The sequence below is a fragment of the Rutilus rutilus genome (genome assembly GCF_951802725.1).
Source record: "Rutilus rutilus genome assembly, chromosome: 20".
Classification (NCBI taxonomy): domain Eukaryota; kingdom Metazoa; phylum Chordata; class Actinopteri; order Cypriniformes; family Leuciscidae; genus Rutilus; species Rutilus rutilus.
In genome coordinates, this window is record NC_140225.1 from 34,587,845 (window position 1) to 34,609,201 (window position 21,357).

The 21,357-nt window shown below is 41.2% G+C and overlaps 1 protein-coding gene across 1 annotated transcript; it reads left to right on the forward strand.

Moving 5' to 3' along the window:
* The first annotated feature begins 299 nt into the window (after nucleotides 1-299).
* Nucleotides 300-19,467, forward strand: efemp1 (EGF containing fibulin extracellular matrix protein 1). The gene is made up of 11 exons (XM_084392026.1): nucleotides 300-421; nucleotides 887-977; nucleotides 1,985-2,033; nucleotides 2,171-2,425; nucleotides 4,149-4,271; nucleotides 5,098-5,217; nucleotides 12,726-12,845; nucleotides 13,764-13,883; nucleotides 15,817-15,940; nucleotides 16,023-16,215; nucleotides 19,137-19,467. Exons 1-11 carry the CDS (start codon nucleotides 321-323, stop codon nucleotides 19,296-19,298), a joined length of 1,458 nt encoding a protein of 485 aa, XP_084248152.1. The 5' UTR covers nucleotides 300-320; the 3' UTR covers nucleotides 19,299-19,467.
* The last annotated feature ends 1,890 nt before the right edge of the window (nucleotides 19,468-21,357 follow it).

Below are 21,357 nucleotides of genomic sequence, written 5' to 3' on the forward strand. Positions count from 1 at the left end.
TCAGGGAAAATCAGTTCTTTAATTGCAAATGTAATGTGGAGAGGTCCTTGCATAAAGTGATCAAGCATGGCATAGTTTACAGCTCAGATTCTAGAGGACGGTTATGATTAATGCATTGAAACAATATGGACTGGAATGACATTACAAACTGACCTATTTAAAATCTGAGCACAATGGCTGGCATCAGTGAGTTTATCAAACAGCCTGTGGAGGGAGACACATCCTTCAGTCCGAGCAACAAACCCATCAAACCCATCAAACTCATCAAACTCCCGCAGCGGGAAACAACCTGTTCTCCGCTCCCACATTCCTCAGCGGCGATGACGTCACGAGGTCTTCCTCAAACATCCCAGACATTCCGGATCAGACATCAGACCCTCATCATCCTCTCCGGACTCAACTGCGACTCTCAGCAGCTCAGGTGAGCTTTAGCAACATCAAGTATTATATGAGCTTCGATAAAATCCAGTTTGTTCATTTTATAGAACAGACATTATGATTTATTAGAACATTATTTAATAAAAGTGTGTTAAACAGTGATGTCTTTGCGTTTTGGGTTTGAAGTGAATTCATAAAACAGACTCTTGTGCAGAAACAGAGCATATTACTAATATCGTACAGTAATTACGATATGATTCTGATTCTGATTATATATGATTATATGATATGATTATGATTGATATGCGCTGAACGCATTGTTTAAGTGTTTTATGGCTGCGTGTAATTACATTTGAAATAGTTTCTTTATCAGTAGACATTTCTAGAGAAGTATGCGACTGGAGCTGAGCCAATGAAAGCAGAATGAAATGTTCTCACATGTTCAGCTGTGATGATGTAGGCTAAGTACAGGTGTTAAGTGTTGTTCTGGTGTGTTTAACCCATGTAGAACCAGTATGATGATGTTGGGAATCTTCCTGATAATCACAGCTGTTGCCCGTGTTGTTTCTCAGGAGGCAGAAGAGCCTGTGTCATATACGGCAAGTGCATTATTAACATATCGGCCTGTCACGATTATTGATTATTGTTGATCCTGGAGAAACATTTCAATCAACCAATCAGATTTGAGAGGGAAGTTTACAGTGTAGATCAAGTTTAGTCTTACAACCAGGGTAAGGTGCTTCTATATCAGTGTGATTCACCATCATTTCCCTCTGATTTTATGGATAAGTTACGGTTAGGGTTAGGGTTAGGGATAAGTTACGGTTATGGTTAGGGTTAGGGATAGGGATAAGTTACGGTTATGGTTAGGGTTAGGGATAGGGATAAGTTACGGTTAGAGTTAGGGTTAGGGTTAGGGATAGGGATATAAATAGACAAAAATTTTCAGACATGTTGTTCCAGGATCAACAAAAGTTGTTGATTCAGGAACATGTCTTTTGGCAAAATCAACGTTACCATTAATCACCTGATCATGTTTATTCCATCTAATCACAATTATATGAGATAACCGCAATCATTTTGCAGGTTAATTAAAAATTATATTTTGCCATCCAAAAAGGGATTTTTTTTTATAAAGAACAAAACACAATGGCATTCATTCAAATCCCATTTCATAGGATGTCTAGTTACAAATTGTGTGTTTTAGGATTGCCGAAGTTAACATGTTTACTAATAAAGTAATAAAATAATCTGTGAAAGAAGCTGTGACAGTAACAGTATTTTTAATTTTTTTTAATTAAGGGAATCTTAAATGATTAAAGAAATGGCATCAGATGTCCCCGCTGACAGAAACAGAAGCTAAGCAGTTCGGCTGGTTTTAGAGGGTTTACCTTCAGGCTGGTCAAGCTGGGAGAGCTGGGAGAGTGTGTGTGTTTTTCAGCAGGGGGATATAGGGCAGAAAAAAACACTTCCTTCATACGAAACGATCGTGACAGGCCTATTTACATACAGCTAAACAACAGATATGATTGTTTGGTTATTACAGCTCATATATGTGTCAAACTGACTGGTGTGATTCTCATACAGTGATTTCTCTTGTTCACAGCAGTGCACAGAAGGCTATGAATATGATCCCATTAAAGAGGTATGCAAAGGTAATAAAGTAGTATTGTTGATATAATACTCTCTCTCTGGCCTTGTACGGCCGACTGTTGTGTTTTTGTCAGTTTCCGTCTGTGAGAAGGTGAACCAGAGCTACAGTAACAGCAGGTTTCTCCGTGTCTGTGAACAGATATTGACGAGTGTGCCCTTGTTTCTGATGCCTGTAAAGGGGGCATGAAGTGCATAAACCACTACGGCGGATACCTCTGCCTCCCTCAGAACGCACAGATCTTCGTCAGTGATGGGGACGAGTCATCACAATCATCGAACCCTGCTCCCCAAAGCCCTGTTAACCCCCTGAACCCACAGACCCGCTCAAACCCCAGAGCTGGAGACACTCGCTGCTCACCTGGATTCACACGCGATGAGCAGAACTTCTGTCAAGGTACGACAGCACTGTTTAAACGCTAGCATTATTAGCCTCGTGTCTGAAAGACAGGCTCACTGAGGAAAGCACACAACATAGATGGCATAGTATGCACATATATGTGTACAAGGAGAAGCTTAATGTGCAAAAGAGATAAGAGTATGCAAAATAATATAATCAGAGCTCTGAGCAGGAGATAGAGTTGAAGAATGGACTGGAGGAGGAGGAGGAGGCCGTGTATCTTCAGTGATGAAGACCTGAACGGCACTTTCCGTCCTGTAGATCTGAGTCCAGCGAACAGGGAAGGTTCTGGCAAGGTTCTCTCAAAGTTATGAACAAACGTTCTTCCAGTAACATTAACAGAACGTTCATTCAGCGCTATCTGGTCTTTAATAGTGTTTTAAATGAAGAAATAAAATAAAAATGTACTTCCTTACTAACTCAGAGAACATTCAAAATGAATGTTCCATAATATTTGCAAATTTATATATTGGAATGTTTCCTTAATGTCCTCATATCAAAAAAAAATTATAATAAATGAATAAACATTTTTAAAACATTTTAAAAAGTTTGAAATGAAAGTCGAGAGAACATTCAGAAATAAGTTTTTTTTATCTAATGGGAACGTTAGCAAAACATTCTTAGAACATGTTGTAGTTGTTGGCTGAAGCTTTAACTGAGTTTTTATCATCTCGTCATGTAAACTAGATCGATGATGCTTTCTGATTTACAATTTATGACGTTATTAAAGAACATATTATAGGGACGGTTTGGAGTAAAATCAGCCTAGGGTCTTTTGCACCATGACCTCGAGCCGAACACCCCCCAGAAGCCTTTTCTCCCCTCAGTTGAACATTATTAAAGTTAGAGCTTATTTAGAGATCAGCCGATGGTTTAGTGCAGGCGCTAACGGATCCAAGGCTGTATCTGGTAAATTACCCCACTAATAATGCCCAGAATGGACCAAACTTCTACAGTAGTACAAATAGGTTCTGTACTCATAAAACGAGGCATTGGAAAGTTTGTAAGTACATCAGGAGTTTATTTAAATAACACTTGCCTGACGGCTAATGCTACCGCTAACATGGACGTCGACGTCACTTCCGTGATTTGGGAAAAGCCTGTAAAAGTCCTGCAGAAAGCGATCATAAGCATGTAGTGTAAAGACGCCCAGTTCCAGGAATGCACTAATATTTTGTTGGTAGTTCCAGTCTATTACAATTATTAGTTAACACTAAGTTGTCAACACTTCGAAAAAAATAATAATTTGTCGTTACACTTCATCCTTATGATCGCTTTTCCCAAACCACTGAAGTGACGTCGACGTCTGGGTTAGCGGTAGCATTAGCCATCAGGCTATTTAAATAAACTCCTGATGTACTTACAAACTTTCCAATGCCTCGTTTTATGAGTACAGAACCTATTTGTACTACTGTAGAGGTTTGGTGCATTCTGGGCATTATTAGTGGGGTAATTTACCAGATACATCATAGGATCTGTTAGCGCCTGCACTAAACCATCGGCTGATCTCTAAATAAGCTCTAACTTTAATAATGTTCAACTGAGGGGAGAAAAGGCTTCTGGGGGTGTTCGGCTCGAGCTCATGGGGCAAAGGACCCTAGGCTGATTTTACTCTGAACCATCCCTTTAATATGATAAATTAGTGATTTTCTAGACTTGTTTTCACCATGGTACGCATTGATCAGTGTGTGTGTTTGTATGTGTGTGTGTGTGTGTGCAGATGTAGACGAGTGCGCTCAGGCCACACACACCTGCTCTGCAGATCAGACCTGCTTCAACACCAGAGGCTCTTACACCTGCCAGTGTCCTGCTGGATACCAGAAGCACAGAGATCAGTGTGTGGGTGAGTTCAGAAAACAACACTTGTCTGGTGAAAGTGGTCTTGTGATTTCACTGGTTAAGATAGAGGGTCAGCTTGTTTTTGTTGGTTGAACTGGTCGACTAACGTGGTCTTACTGGGGTTTCCTTGTCCATTCGTGAAAAACAGTGCGAGAGCGTACACTAGCCTGTGAAGATTTTTTCCCCATGCACCTACTGTAGTTACTGGTAGTATTTTAATCAGTGGTAGAAATGTCGCAGATTGGCTGGCGAGACACTAGCGTGTAAAACGTTTCTGACTGTGAAGGATCTTCTGTAATGTCTCTCATGTCTCATTCCACCAGAGAGGAGCGGAGAGAGTGAAGGTTCTGGAAAGTGTTTGTGGCTCGTTGTGAAGGAATAGAAAGGCCTCATGTGTTCAGTGACTGCTGGCGGGTGGGAGTGTACTCTTGTTTCGAGGAAGAATATAAGCACAATCAGCTTAGCATCTATATGTGCATTAAATTACAGGACACATATTTGTGAATAGTATTGCAAAGAAAACTGCTTTTGTGCGTTCTTCCGGTACGTGCATTCCTGTGTATATGCGGATCTGTTGCGTGCATGTGTGGAAGGTTCAGTCAAAATATTTCTCATAAACCATCAACGTGAACTATCCGACTAGACATCAGACTCTGTTCAGACTGAGGCCCCCCCCTCAAAACTCCCTGAAACCCTTGCAAATGTTTCATCAGATTTGGTCTATGAAACAATAATCAAAAACAAAAAGGAGATGTTACCATTATCACCCTGCAAATCTGTCAAGAATTCCATGGGTTATATGAGCAGTGTTTGTGTAAACCTCTTTGCAGATAGAAACGAGTGTCTGCTGTCACACTTCTGCATGCACACATGTGTGAACACCGCTGGCTCTTACCACTGCGAGTGCAATGATGGATACCAGCTCGCCAGCAATAACCACAGCTGTGTAGGTGAGTTAAAGACCAGACCTGCCTTTCTGTCCAAGAGTGTGTGTGTGTGTGTGTGTGTGTGTGTGTGTCTGTGTGTATGTGTGTGTGTTTATATGATTTATGAGGACACAAATTTGTATAATGAAATGGGTATTATACTGGTATTACAAAGTAAACGTGGTTTATGAGGACATTTCCTGAGTCCTCATAATGAAAATAGCTTAAAAACATACTAAAAAGTGTTTTTTTGAAATGCAAAAAATGCAGAAAGTTGTCTGTGATGGGCAGGTTTAGGGGTAACACGCTAACCTGTGTAAGGGGAGAGAATATACAGTTTGTACAGTATAAAAAACATTAGTCTATGGAGAGTCTCCACAAAGATAGTGGACCAGACATGAGTGAGTGTGTGATTGAGTGTGTGAGTGTGTGTGTGTGTGTGTGTGTGTGTGTGTGTGTGTGTGTGTGTGCGTGTGTCTGTGTGTATGTGTGTGTGTTTATATGATTTATGAGGACACAAATTTGTATAATGAAATGGGTATTATACTGGTATTACAAAGTAAACGTGGTTTATGAGGACATTTCCTGAGTCCTCATAATGAAAATAGCTTAAAAACATACTAAAAAGTGTTTTTTTGAAATGCAAAAAATGCAGAAAGTTGTCTGTGATGGGCAGGTTTAGGGGTAACACGCTAACCTGTGTAAGGGGAGAGAATATACAGTTTGTACAGTATAAAAAACATTAGTCTATGGAGAGTCTCCACAAAGATACTGGACCAGACATGAGTGAGTGTGTGAGTGAGTGTGTGAGTGTGAGTGTGTGTGTGTGTGTGTGTGTGTGTGTGTGTGTGTGTGTTCCTGTTTTGCTTTTACCCTCTGGTGGACGAATCCTGTCCTTAACAACATACATTTCTAATCTACTGCTCTTCCCTCTCTTTATAAGAAATACATTTGATGGAGCCAGTGGATTAAAATAGCATGGGATTAAAGGGGATTGTTGGAGTTAAGATGGCGGTCAGTGCTTTTGAGTGTTATATTCACTGTAGAATATTCAATATTGGGCAACATACAGGAAGCTTCCTATATTTTAGAGTAATAGATTAAATAATAGACACATTCGGTTACTCTTATGATCACTGTGTCAATTCCATAAAGTGAAATAGATGTCCTTATGATAAATGGGCAAGAAGTCTCTCAGATTAGCATGCTTCAAAGTTCTGCCAAGAATTTGATATCAGATCTTTCACAAAGGAATTTAAAAGGTCTTGTGGAATGGACAGGAGAAAGAGGAGCTTCAAATTAAAGGTGAATCTGTTAGCACAACATATTTTAAAAGGAGAGAGAGAGCAGTTGGGATCAATCCCAAGGTTTCAAAGCTGTCATTTACAAATCAACATTGTTCAGTTGTTCTGAGAACAGTAAGGAATGTGAAACTTTATAATGATGCCTAACTCGTGAATCAAACCATGAATATCTTTGCCAATAAAAAATGTTCTTTGATCAACAACATGATAAGGAATTCCTTAGTGAGGAAAGGTTTCCTGCAAAAGCATTTGTACATGGAAATCATGCACTCAGTGGAAACTGAAGAACATACTGATAAGAATGGCTCTTAGGACCAGTACAAACACACCGAATTTGTCCAAGGTCCTGCAGGGAATGATTTTGTTAATCCTCATGACAGAAGAACAGAAGAATGTTTCTTTTATAATCATTTTAAAAGATGCATGTGGTGACCAACTGCAACTAAAAAACGAGAAATCTCGATTTTGCTTCTAGACTCGGTGAAGAAATACACTAAAGAACAACTTGAGAAAAAATGGCCATGTATATATGTGGACACTCCCTACTAATCAAAAAATGTATTCATTCATTTAATGCAGATTTATTTAGAAACGAAACTGCTGTGTGTTGCTCAGAGATATACAATGGTTCTGTTGTGGCTTTGTTTGAAAATATTTTTATTGGCAAAATGGAGCAAAACGAGACAATATTGTGTCTTAAAAGTAGTTGTAATATTGTGTTTGTGGGGTGGAAGGAGTAGTTGAGACAATGATCTAGTTACAGGGTGTTTTATTAAAGAAAACCATGGCAGAACCAGTGGAGCCATCACTGGACTCTGATCAGGGGCTGGAGCCATCACTGGACTCTGGTCAGGGGCTGGAGCCATCACTGGACTCTGATCAGGGGCTGGAGCCATCACTGGACTCTGGTCAGGGGCTGGAGCCATCACTGGACTGGGCTCAGGGGTTGGAGCCATCACTGGACTGGGCTCAGGGGTTGGAGCCATCACTGGACTGGGCTCAGGGGTTGGAGCCATCACTGGACTCTGGTCAGGGGCTGGAGCCATCACTGGACTGTGCTCAGGGGTTGGAGCCATCACTGGACTCTGGTCAGGGGCTGGAGCTATCACTGGACTTTGGTCAGGGGCTGGAGCCATCACTGGACTCTGGTCAGGGGCTGGAGCTATCACTGGACTTTGGTCAGGGGCTGGAGCCATCACTGGACTGTGCTCAAGGGCTGGAGCCATCACTGGACTGTGCTCAAGGGCTGGAGCCATCACTGGACTGTGCTCAAGGGCTGGAGCCATCACTGGACTGTGCTCAAGGGCTGGAGCCATCACTGGACTGTGCTCAAGGGCTGGAGCCATCACTGGACTGGGCTCAGGGGTTGGAGCCATCACTGGACTCTGGTCAGGGGCTGGAGCCATCACTGGACTCTGGTCAGGGGCTGGAGCTATCACTGGACTTTGGTCAGGGGCTGGAGCCATCACTGGACTCTGGTCAGGGGCTGGAGCTATCACTGGACTTCTGTCAGGACCACTACCGTCAAATATGATTGACAATTAGCATACAGTTTGGATTGGCGGAATGGTTCCGTTCTGGGCGAGAACTCCCTGCGCATCCATGCAGCCTAGCATGGATAAGAGCAGGGAGAGCAGCAATAATCCCCCTTGGGGTAAACAGAACAGAACCAACATGAAAATTTGCAAATATATTTAATTCAAGATTTAAAGTACAACATTATTCAATAATTATTCTGATTCAAGGGGAATCAGAATGTCAAATCCTGACTGGGCGAGAGGAGGAGCTGGGGATGGAGGAGGGTAATTTGCTCCTGAGAAACGCGATAGCTGCTGATAATACTGAAGGAGCTTATATATGTATACGGTGATAGGTGTCGTATTCCTATAAGTAGATGTGGATCAGCTGAGGGTCAGCTGATGCGAGCTTGACTAACGTGACCTGCCAGAACTAACGCTATGCTTGATTTTGGTCAGGGGCTGGAGCCATCACTGGACTGTGCTCAAGGTCTGGAGCCATCACTGGACTGTGCTCAAGGGCTGGAGCCATCACTGGACTGTGCTCAAGGGCTGGAGCCATCACTGGACTGGGCTCAGGGGTTGGAGCCATCACTGGACTCTGGTCAGGGGCTGGAGCCATCACTGGACTTTGGTCAGGGGCTGGAGCCATCACTGGACTCTGGTCAGGGGCTGGAGCTATCACTGGACTTTGGTCAGGGGCTGGAGCCATCACTGGACTCTGGTCAGTGACTGGAACCATCACTGGACTGTGCTCAAGGGCTGGAGCCATCACTGGACTTTGGTCAGGGGCTGGAGCCATCACTGGACTCTGGTCAGGGGCTGGAGCTATCACTGGACTTTGGTCAGGGGCTGGAGCCATCACTGGACTCTGGTCAGGGGCTGGAGCTATCACTGGACTTTGGTCAGGGGCTGGAGCCATCACTGGACTCTGGTCAAGGTCTGGAGCCATCACTGGACTCTGGTCAGTGACTGGAACCATCACTGGACTGTGCTCAAGGGCTGGAGCCATCACTGGACTCTGGTCAGTGGCTGGAGCCATCACTGGACTGTGCTCAAGGGCTGGAGCCATCACTGGACTCTGGTCAAGGGCTGGAGCCATCACTGGACTCTGGTCAGTGACTGGAGCCATCACTGGAGCCATCACTGGACTGTGCTCAAGGGCTGGAGCCATCACTGGACTCTGGTCAAGGGCTGGAGCCATCACTGGACTGTGCTCAAGGGCTGGAGCCATCAATGGACTCTGGTCAGTGACTGGAACCATCACTGGACTGTGCTCAAGGGCTGGAGCCATCACTGGACTCTGCTCAGCGGCTGGTCAGCTAATGGTCAGCTCTGCATTCTCAGGAGCTGACACTGGGGTGGGAACAGGCTCTGGAATTTCTCTCACTAAAACAGATCGGTGAATTTCACAGACTGGAATGGATTTGGAAGTGGATTCTGATATAGGGAGATTCCCCCTGAGAGGGGAAGATTTCTTCAGGGCCTTTCAGACAGAAATTACTGCAGGCCACTTTCGCTCCCAGGTTGGTGCTGTTCAAAACCATCTTCTGTGCTCGAGGGAAGACTGGAGACTCTGGCTTGGCGGCCATGACGGCGGGTGAGACTTGTGCTCGCATGAGGAGTGAAGATGGCGAAGGACTTGGGAGGAGTCCGGTGGTGTTTGGTCGCTTGATGGAAAAACTTCTGATGGCTGGAGTGGACTGGAGAAAAAGCGACTGAATGGAACTGGCGTCGTCTTCAACCTCGCCGACAGTGAGGGAAGAACCACTTAGCCACAGCGCATAATCAATGTAGCTCTTGAGGGAACAAGTGGTAGCTGACGCTGGTATCTGGTGATAAAGGTGGACGCTGGTATCTGGTGATATCTGGTGACTGCCTATAGGGAGGAGATCAAGCACCTGGCCACATGGTGCACCGAAAATAACCAGCTCCTCAACACCACCAAAACGAAGGAGCTCATCGTGGACTTCAGGAAAGTGTCAAGAGGCACACACGACACCATCCACATCAATGGAATGGCTGTTGAGCGTGTCTCCAGTTTCAAGTTCCTGGGGACCCACATCTCGGCGGACATGACCTGGACAACCAACACCTCCAGCCTGGTCAAGAAGGCTCACCAGCGCCTCTTCTTCCTGAGGACACTGAGGAAGAATCAGCTTTCCTCCACTATCCTGGTGAACTTCTATCGCTGTGCAATAGAAAGCATCCTGACCAACTGTGCTACAGTGTGGTATGGGAGCTGTTCTGTTGCAGAGCGCAAGGCACTGCAGCGGGTGGTGAAAACCGCCCAGCGCATCACTGGGACTCCACTACCTGCCATCGAGCACATCCAGAGGAAACGCTGTCTGCATCGAGCTCGCAGCATCCTTAAGGACTCCTCTCACCCAGCCCACAGACTGTTTTCTCTCCTGCCTTCCGGCAGGCGTTTCAGGTGCCTCCGGACCAGGACCAGCAGACTAAAGAACAGTTTTTTCCCCAGAGCTGTCTCTTTATTAAACTCTAACCCTCATTGATCCCACTCCCCTCATATACTGATTGACTCTCCTCTCCCTCCTCACACCTGCCTCCATTTTGTTATTTGTTATTTGCAATACTATAATGTTCAATTGCACTGCTGACTGTTATTACAGTAACAACTGTTTACATATGCATCTTGCACTACTACCTTGACTGGAATATGCTCATTTGCACTGCCGACTGTTTATTTACAGTACCGACTGTTATATATACATTGCAATATCGTACCTTAACTGTAATATGCAATTACTTCCACTGCACTCACTCGGATAGCTTCTGTCCAAACTTTATTTGCACTACTTTAAATCCATTGTTATACTGCTCATTAGCCTAACTTATACATATATCTATTTGTAAAATTCTGTTTATAGTAATATCCATCTGTATATTATGCTCACATTCTGTTTATAGTAACAGCCATCTGTATATATATTCATAGTACATATCTATCTGTAAAATTATGTTTATAGTAACAGCCATCTGTATATTATATTCAGTACATATCTATCTGTAAACATTCTGTTTATAGTAATAGCCATCTGTATATATATTCATAGTACATATCTATCTGTAAAATTCTGTTTATAGTAACAGCCATCTGTATATTATATTCAGTACATATCTATCTGTAAACATTCTGTTTATAGTAATAGCCATCTGTATATTATTATATTCAGTACATATCTAGCTGTAAATTCTGTTCACAGTAATAGTTATCTGTATATTATATTCATAGGACAATCTATCTGTAAATTTTTGTTTATAATAGTATTCAACTCTATATTTATTCAGTACATATCCATGTTCTGCACTTATGAACCACTGTATATCCTGCACTTGCTGCTATTGCACTTCTGGTTAGACCTAAACTGCATTTCGTTGCCTTGTACCTGTACTTGTGTAATGACAATAAAGTTGAATCTAATCTAATCTAATCTAATAAAGATGGTCATCTAATCTGCTACAAAACATGATCTTCATGGTACCATCATTCCATGGAACCAAGTTGGAGATGGAGATTGAGAAAAATGGAGATGAGCAGATTCTCTGGATCTCTAGAGGTGAGGGAAAGGCTCATAGTGCGGCTTTTGTTGTCGTTGTTTGGTCTGGTCTTCTGTCATGGAACAGAAGAATGCAGACACAGGTAACGTCTGAACAGAGTTTTTTGAATAACACACATAAAGTTAGCAGGTGAGTCTCTGAATAGCAGATTGTTATGATGATACTGAGATGAGAAGTGACCGGAGGACTGAAGTCAGGCAGACGAGGATACACAGAAGTCTGAAGAAGACGAAGGACAGGACAGTTTGATGCACAGGTAGGTAATCCGAAGGAAAGTAGTCTGGTGGTAGTTCAGTGTTGAACGACGAGACCAGATAACTGTGATGAGGAGCGTGACTGCTTATGTAGGGAGATCATGAGCCGGTGCATGGGTGATGACGAGTGATTATCTGTGGAGGTGTGATGATGGCTGACTGAGTGCAGGTGGGGACCAGACGGGATGCTGGGAAGTGTAGTTCTGGTGACTTGGGATTGGGACAATAGGCATTTTTGCTCCCATATCTTGATTTTCAGTGACATTCTAATAAGCTTCAGTGAAAGTCGCCTACATAAAGGCGACCGGGCCTTTGCAGTAATAGGACAGTGGAGTGAGCTGCCGCTATCTATCAGGTCTGCCAAATCGCTGTCAACGTTTAAGAATCTGTTGAAAGTGCATCTAATGTCGGTAGCCTATAATGGTTAGATGTGATGTTTTATATGTTGTCTATTTATTGGTCTATGTGTGTCCTTATTTTTATCCTTTTATAGAATCTGTATGTAAAGCACTTCAGTTCAACCTCGGTTGTGTTTTAACAGTGCTATATATATAAATAAAGAAGAAACAAAAAAGTGTGCACTATTAAGGCCTGTTCTTTTTGTTTTCTTCTTTTTTTTTGGTAGGGGGGGTAATAAAAGTGATCGACATAATTGATAATATCAGCTCACACATCATTAAAACAACAATTACAATATTATCCTAGACGATACATATCGCATACTCCTGCTTGATGCTTTGACTTGTTTTGGAAATGTTTGTATTGTGGGAGAGGAAATTTATGAACTAACTGGCCAAATAATGTCTGAAATATATCTTACTACTAACTGACATTTAAAAAAATGATTTCAATATTGGATTTGGCTTGTGTTTCAGATGTGAATGAGTGTGATCTGGCTCAGCCGTGCCAGCATCAGTGTTTCAACCTGCTGGGCTCGTACATCTGCCAGTGTGATCGGGGTTATGAACTCGCCCCGGACTCAGTCTCTTGTGTGGGTAAGTGTTCATTCTGCATGTTCCTGTGCTTGATTTAAATATGCTGGATCTGACTACACTCCCTACTTTCTCGAAGGCATTAGTTTGAAGCAGTGAAACACACTCAGTGCTTATATAGAGATGAGAGCTGCCAAAAGATTCTAAAGAAATGATTTCAGTTCGAGGGCAAGATAAGTGTACACCATATTTTGTAAATCAGCAGTCCACAAGAGGGCGTTACAAATATTAGTTGACAAGAAAGTGCTGAATTAAACCAGACATTCAAACATTTGATATATTAATTTAAGTATGCATCAATATTTAACAAAAAAAAATACACTATTGTAATAAAATATAATGAATTCTTTATGGGCCAGTTGTTCATTGTCTGTGATCCATTGCTTTGTTATGTAAAGATCGCATTCATAACATGACATTCTGACTAGCACATAACATGCATATAACATATTTGATTTGTATATTTGTGATTCATTTCATATGTTTGGGTTGAGTTAGTTAAACTGCTTACAAAGTGCTTAAGTTTTACTGATGTTCATTTACTCAACAAAACAAAATTCACCAAATGTTCGATTTCCACATTTTAATTGGACAGCAGCACAAAATGTCATTCTTTATCACCAGCTAGATTGTCCTCAGCCTTGTTTTAGACTAAGATCATGATGCCTTTAGTCAAGTCACCTGTAAAGCAGCTCTAAAAAGACAACAGAGTCATTATTCAGATCATATCAGTTTAGTATTGATTCAGTTCAGTTCAATAACTGAGCAAAGTTCATCAATTATGAAATGAGTTCACTTCAGCTATAAGCAGCTCCACAGAAGACAATAGTTTGGTTATTCAGCTCAAGTCAGTTTGAGTTTTGTTCTCATCCTTATATGTGACTGTTGGTTGAGTTGTATGTTGTCCTGGTGTGTGTCCAGACATCGATGAGTGTGCGTTCTCCAGCTACATGTGCCAGTATGTGTGTATGAACAGCCCGGGTGGATATTCCTGCACCTGCCCAGACGGATATCAGCTGCAGAGAACAAGAATGTGTCAAGGTATCGGCTCCTCCTTCATAAAATATAACGCTCGTCTTTGCCTGGCCTTTTTTCTCTCCATCCACACCCAGATGTTTCACATCAGAGCAAGACGGCCAGGAATTCCCAAACACATCATGGAAACAATGCAGGGCTCAAATGTGTCTTCACCCCCTCTGTTATTTTTATTTCTTTAATCGATATGCTTGAAACAAAAATGCTGTTTATTTGTTCTAAACAGAGGGAAAGATATTAGCTTAAGGTTGTGTGTGTATCTTGCTACAGTCTTTGTCATGGTGCCCAACAATAGGTGTGCTCATGTAAATGGAATTTCCATTGGAAATATTACACTCTTAGAAAAAGTTCTAAATAGAATTAAGCTTAAAATAACACTTTATGCCAAAATGGTTCTATATAAGGAGAATTTTTTTAAATGATTGCATAACACTTTCAGGTTGTTTAAAAATGTTTGTAATTAAAACCAAAATGAATTCATTATTACTAAATCCACAAAACAATCTCATGATTGGAAACCTCAAAAGGTTCTATATATGAAGCGCCCTTTAAGGTTCTAGAAGCTTGTTTTCTAAGAGTGTACTACTGTAATTTGACGTATTTCTCATAAAATACAAGACAGCAGTTCAATCAAAGCAACATATGTTCTACATTAAGATAGTAAATTAATCAGGAATAGCTCATTTAAAGAGATGAGTTTTAAGAAGGGATTTAAAAGTAATAAGACTATTGTGCAGATTTAAAAGTGAAAAGCTGAATCATGTACTAAACGTGATATTTATAAGTAAGCTAGTGTCATTGATGAAGAACTGGAGAGATGTGCTCAGTGGAAGTGGTTCCAGTAATTATGCCGGTGACTGAGTTCTGGACCATCTGAAGTTTATGGAGAAGTTTGAGAGGTAGCCAAATAGGAGAGAGTGACAGTAATCAATGTTTGAAGTAACTAGATCATGTACAAGAATAAGTGTAAGGAATGGACAAAGACAAATGATATGTGGAAATATGCTGACCGAGTGACACTATTAACGTGTGTTTCAAACGACAAGCTACTATCAATGATGACACCCAAACTCTTAACCTTAAAAGACGGGGAAATTATGGAATTATCAATATTAAGTGAAAAGCTGTCCAAATTAGATTTAGTGCCAACAAGAAGAACCTCAGTTTTATCAGTATTTAGCTTGAAAAAAATTGCACAAGCACCCTGATCTCATCTAAACAGTCCAAAAGGGAAGAAGAAAGAAGAGTAGAAATAGACTTGAAGGACAAATATAGTGTCAGCCACATAGCAGTGTAAATTAATACCAAATTTCCTAAAAATATGACCATGAGGTAATGGATTATAAATAAAAGAGGGCCCAAGACAGAGCCTTGAGGAACACCAGTGGAAACAGATGAGGAATATGATCTGAAGTTTTTAAGTTGGACAAATTGAGTGCGACCGGAGAAATAGGATCTAAACCAAGTGAGAAGGACCCCAGCAATCCCAATAGAGATTCATTTATCAAAAAAAAAACTTGATAAGAATTGGAATTAAAGGCAGCACTTAGACAAATAGACAAGTATAGTTTATAGTCCAGAATCAGTCGCCTTCAGATCAATGGTAACTTTTACCATGGCAGTCTCTGTACTATGCAATAGACAAAAACAGACTCAAATTGTTCAAACAGATTGTTTTTTAAAAGGTGACAATTTTTCAATTTGAAACAATTCAAAAATTGAAACAATTTTTCCAATATTTTTGTAAGAAATGGTGAATTAGAAATTGGACGCCAGATTTCTTAAGCATTCGAGTTATTACGGCAGTCTTAAGAAATGAAGGAACAACATGGAGCATGGAGTGAGTTGTTTGGAAGGTGTAAAATCTGCATTCTCATATATATTATATATATATATATATGACATATTGCTAATCACAATCTTTTCTCCGGTGTGGAAGACATCAACGAGTGTGAAACGGGCCATGAGTGTAGGGAAGATGAGATGTGCTGGAACTATTACGGAGGTCATCGCTGTTACCCTAAAAACCTGTGTCAGGAGCCGTACGTGCAGACAGCCGAAAAGTAAGTCAGGACACTTTAAAGTTTTGATTTATGTCATTTAAGCATGGGGGAAAAAGAGTAATCTTCTTGCTTTGATTCCTAGCCGGTGTTCGTGTCAGTCCGCGGGTGCGTGTCGAGGCCTGCCACAGTCTATAGTTTACAAATACATGAGCATTCATTCAGAGCGCAGCGTACCGGCAGATATCTTTCAGATTCAAGCCACAAACATCTTCCCCAGCGCTCACTACACCTTCAGAATCAAAGCTGGCAATGATGGAGGACAGTTCTTCCTCAGGGTGAGTAACCAAACCTAACCAAACCAAACCTAACCTAACCCTAACCTAACCTAACCTAACCCTAACCTAACCTAACCTAACCTAACCTAACCTAACCTAACCTAACCTAACCTAACCTAACCTAACCTACACTTAAAACTGTCCGAAGCCCTTACAAAATCAGCCATGGTGTCAGTACAGCACTTATAGCATTTCATTTGATATTTCTTTCTGTCAAAACATATTCTTGGCTGTTTTAAACATGTTTAACCCTTGTGCGACTGTATGGACATTTTTGTCTTTTTCAGTTTTGTTTTTTTGATAATTTTACCAATGCCAACTTCATACATTTTTGCACAGGTGTGTATTTTTATTCAAATTTTACTATTTGAAAACTGCTATTTTTAATCCCAGGGCCATTTAACTATAAAACGATGCAGTCTTTGTCTAGAGACTTTCGTTCTGTTGGCAAGGCTTCAACATTTTATTTTTTACTATTTTTTTTACCAGATGGTGCCAATTTCTCAGGTTTGGCCTTTAAAGCAAATACTCACATTATTCCTGTTTTGTGCTTCGGCGTATTATAGAGCCCAGTGGATAAATTATGCAGCGATAATTGTGTGTGTGTGTGTTGGTGTGGATGTCAGAGTGTGGTTTGAATATGTGTAATAAAAAATGATGTGTGTGTGTGTGTGTGTGTGTGTGCATTTGAACAGAAAGTCTGTCACTGAGCCTAAACAAAATCATACGGAAAGCTCATTTTAATCAACCTCAAATTTGGAACACGACTTAGTTTAGATTTATGGCTTTGATAATACGGCTTGTAACATAGTTTAATAATTTTCATAAACTTAAACCTCGGTAATTTTTGTTTTGTTTCACTTTTTCATTTTTTTAAGTATAAAAACTTTAAAATGGGACCAAACTTAAGTCTATTCTCCTAAGCTTAACATTTTTATGACCGTTTTTTTGACACTGACATGTTTGTCCACTATGGATCTATGTGTAACTATTTTTAAATGACACACAAGGGTTAAAGTGGTGGCTTAATTTTATCAATGTCAATTTGTTTTTAGTGGTTTTGAAGCACAAAGAAAACATAAGCGTCAAGTCACCTTTATTTCTATAGCGCTTTATACAATACCGATTGTTTCAGAGCATCTTTACAGAGATGACAGGAACATGATTGAGTGATGCAAACAGAGTTCAGTTGGGCTGTACAGCAGAGTCGTTGTTCGCCTGAAGTCAGTTTATCTGGTGTGTTTGACCACTGAGTGGTGCTGTAAGACAACAAGCCATTCGTCACACTGCGCGTTCAGTCTTTCCTTCTTATCACATTTGCACAGATAGGAAAGGTAACGCTGCCAAGTTTATTTGTGTAGCGTATTTCCCACTCGCAATTCAGTTTTGTTTTCCCTGGTGGCACAACATCAAATCTAAATGTCTTGATCGTGTTGAACTCGAGTTCAGTTGAAGTAGAAAACAGGAAGACATTAGGCAAGAGACGGGCTCTGTCCCGAGAGCGGGATATTTCACACTGTGGGGAAATCGAGTTAAACTTTGGTTAGTTCTCTTTCCATTAGACAATATATAGATTTGTTGAAATCGCTTCCTGCATCACATGCTATGGGTTTATTTGAGCATTTGGTGAGCAATGTGAGTTTAAAAGCGCTCCTGTAATTCAGGTGTGTGTGTGTGTGTGTGTGTGATGCTCAAACGTCTTTGTTTGCTCAGACTCTTCTGTGTCTGGCTGCGTCTCAGTGGAGTAACCGGAATAATACTTCAGAAAGCTGCAGTCGCACACTACATTTGTTTGGTTTTGTGTCTAGTATATATATATATATTAACATATTTATGAGAAGCAAGCTGACTTGAGATATTGTCTCAGAGAAATGTATCAAGACAAATATCTGCCACAACGTTTAGAAAAATAAAGATTATGAGTCTCTTCAGTTACAGAAAAAAACTGGCTAAGACAAATCATGGTGTTTTAAATGAGCTTTAAAGTTGATTTGCATAACCTAAATCTCTATAATATAAGTAAATGTTTATACATTTCTCTGAAAGCAGTGGTTATAATCTCAGAAGTGTATATATAAAAATATACAGAAATAAATGTACTAAGAAACTTAATAATACGGTCCCATTAGTTAATGCATTAACTAATAAAGAGTAATACATTTGTTGCAGTATTTATTCATCTTTTCATGGGCTTCATCTAAGTTAACATGGATTTTGACTCATTTGTTCACTTCATGCTGCTCCATATCCCACAATGCATCATGATTGTGATGTTACAGGAAATCACGCTTTGTTTCCCCCTCCTCAACTCTGGGGACCGGTGCAGAAATCACATGACTGATTAAATACAGAATTTCTGGAAAAATAGAGCATTTCTTTGGGCACTATTATTGGTAAATAAATAAATTAAATTGCTAAAGTTTTATGAATGTAATTGATTAGACATCCTTTGTGATTATTAAAATGTAATTAAATCATTAAAACGGAATCCAGAAATTAAAATGTAAAACAGAGAATAAACTAAACTAAAGAGTTCACCGGCCCTGCTCTATTACACTGGGATCAATAGCAGCAAAAGTATGTCTATACTTAGTTTTTTATTTATTTTTGTCTGTACTGTATTCATATCTTCAACAAGAAAAGTGTCTTGCAAATATTACACTTGGTAAATTAATGTCAGAATAAAATCCAAAGAAAATGTTGCACGTTTGATGTCTTCCACTATATTGTGACGTAATCTGCAAATGATCGGCTTCACACTGGATATTTAAAAATCTAAATATGTAAGTGCTGTCACACTAATATCTGCCAACATAACTGATTAAATTTGATCTCTCTGTGTGTGTGTGTGTGTGTGTGTGTGTGTGTGTGTGTGCGTGTGCGTGTGTGTGCGTGTGTGTGTGTGTCGTTCTCTGCATTAGCGCTTCAGCAGTGTCGGAGCGATGCTGGTGTTGACCCAGTCTCTGGAGGGTCCACTGGAACTGATCCTGGATCTGGAGATGATCACTCAACACACACTGATGAACTCTCGCTCCAGCTCTTTACTACGACTCACACTCATCGTGGGACCCTACGCTTTCTAACACTCCTGCTTCACACACACGCGATACAGATCCGACCGCTTGCTTTAGAGTTCACGCGACACCAGCCGGAGGTTCTGCACTTCTGTCCCTCAGATCTTCTGCTCACACACTGACTCTCCAGACTCACACTGACTCTCATCGCTGCTGATGTGCCGATCATTTAAAATAATCATCATATTACATCATCAGTCGTGATCGGGAGATTGAGTTCAGTGTTAGCTCATGTTTAGCTCTCCTTGATCTGGAATGTGTTCATAATCAGAGGAATACCGGCATGAGTTTTTGAACAAAATATATGAAGGCTGGGTGATTGTTAAGCCCCTTTCACACAGAGATTCCGGAAAATACACGGATAAAGTGACCCGGGATTTGACCCGGGTTCATTTGATTTTGGTTCATTCACACTGCCAGTGATTTTCCGGAATCAGAGAGCGCGTTCACACACAACCCGTGTATGTCCCGGAAAGACACGTGACATCGATGTGACTTGTAATGTCTCAGCAGCGTCTTCAGTTTGCTTATGAGCTGCGATTTCTCTCTCGAGAAACCACGCTTGTGCATTTATTTCTCTGATTCGATCATAAACTTGCGCATTACGTACCGTTTCACAGCTGGCGAACGATCCCGGCTTCAGCGTCATCACTACGACACGGCATTATTACGGCTTTTGTTCACACAGCGCGCGTTCCGGGACTGAACACGGCAATGTTACTAGGTCCCCAACCCGGCATCGATGCCGGCATCAATCCCGGGTCGTGTTTGCGTTCACACAGAAGGCGTTCAGGCAATTTGCCGGCAATTTCCCGGGTTCAATGCGCTGTGTGAAAGGGGCTTCTGACACACACAGACACACAGACACACACACACACACACACACACACATACTGGCACTCACATACTCACACTCACACACACTCACTCACTCACTCACATACACTCACTCACATACTCACACACACTCACTCTCACACACACTCACTCACATACACACACAAACACTCTCTCACATACACTCACACACACAACACAGACACACACATACTCGCACTCACATACACTCACACACACTCACTCACTCACTCACTCACATACACTCACTCACATACTCACACACACTCACTCACACACACTCACACTCACATACTTACACTCTCACACACTCACTCACATACACACACAAACACTCTCTCACATACACACACACACACACACACACACACACACACTCACTCATACAAACACACACACACACACACACACACACACACACACACATACACACACACACACACACACACACACACACACACACACACACACACACACACTCTCTCTCACACTGAAACATCTGACAGCACATAGCTAATTATTATGAATCATAATGAAAGCTGAGATGATCCTGAGGAACCGATGTAATAAATCCCTATTCTTCACACCACCACCACTTACAGACGAGGCGTTCAGGCCTTCCTTTATCTTCTGTCCCAGTGTTTCTGACAGACTCTGAAAGTTCAAATTATTCATAATCAATGATTCTTCATAAGTCTGGAGCCGTGCTAATGTCAGAAACAGAACACACATCTGTACTGAATGTTCCTGCACATGCTTCACTCATGACTCACTGAAGCGAAGCGTTACGTCACTGAAACACTTTCTTTTCTTCAACATTGTTTAACAATCTGACATCTACAAACACGTGTGTGTAAAAACAGAAAGCTTTGATAAGACAACATTTTTAATAGATATAAATGGTAAAATAGTGGTTGTATGTTAAAGCGCACAGTTTAGATCTGATGGATCTGTATTTTGTCAGTAAACATTGTGAAGGTTTCCAGCCCTCAGTACAGGATCATGAGGGTTTCCAGCCCTCAGTACAGGATTATGAGGGTTTCCAGCCCTCAGTACAGGATCATGAGGGTTTCCAGCCCTCAGTACAGGATCATGACAGCGTTGACGTACAGTATGATTTGCACTGATGACAATAACCTGATTGTAGCTTTGCATTTTATCATAATTCATGCTTTTAAATAAACACTTTAGTCTGAAATAACTCTGGCTG

Excerpts from the sequence above, each read along its gene's own strand:
- efemp1 (XM_084392026.1), top strand. The coding sequence starts at position 321 with ATGACGTCACGAGGTCTTCCTCAAACATCCCAGACATTCCGGATCAGA. Across the intron at positions 978-1,984 it reads AAGAGCCTGTGTCATATACG|CAGTGCACAGAAGGCTATGA; the intron begins GCAAGTGCATTA and ends TCTTGTTCACAG. Across the intron at positions 16,216-19,136 it reads GAGGACAGTTCTTCCTCAGG|CGCTTCAGCAGTGTCGGAGC; the intron begins GTGAGTAACCAA and ends TCTCTGCATTAG.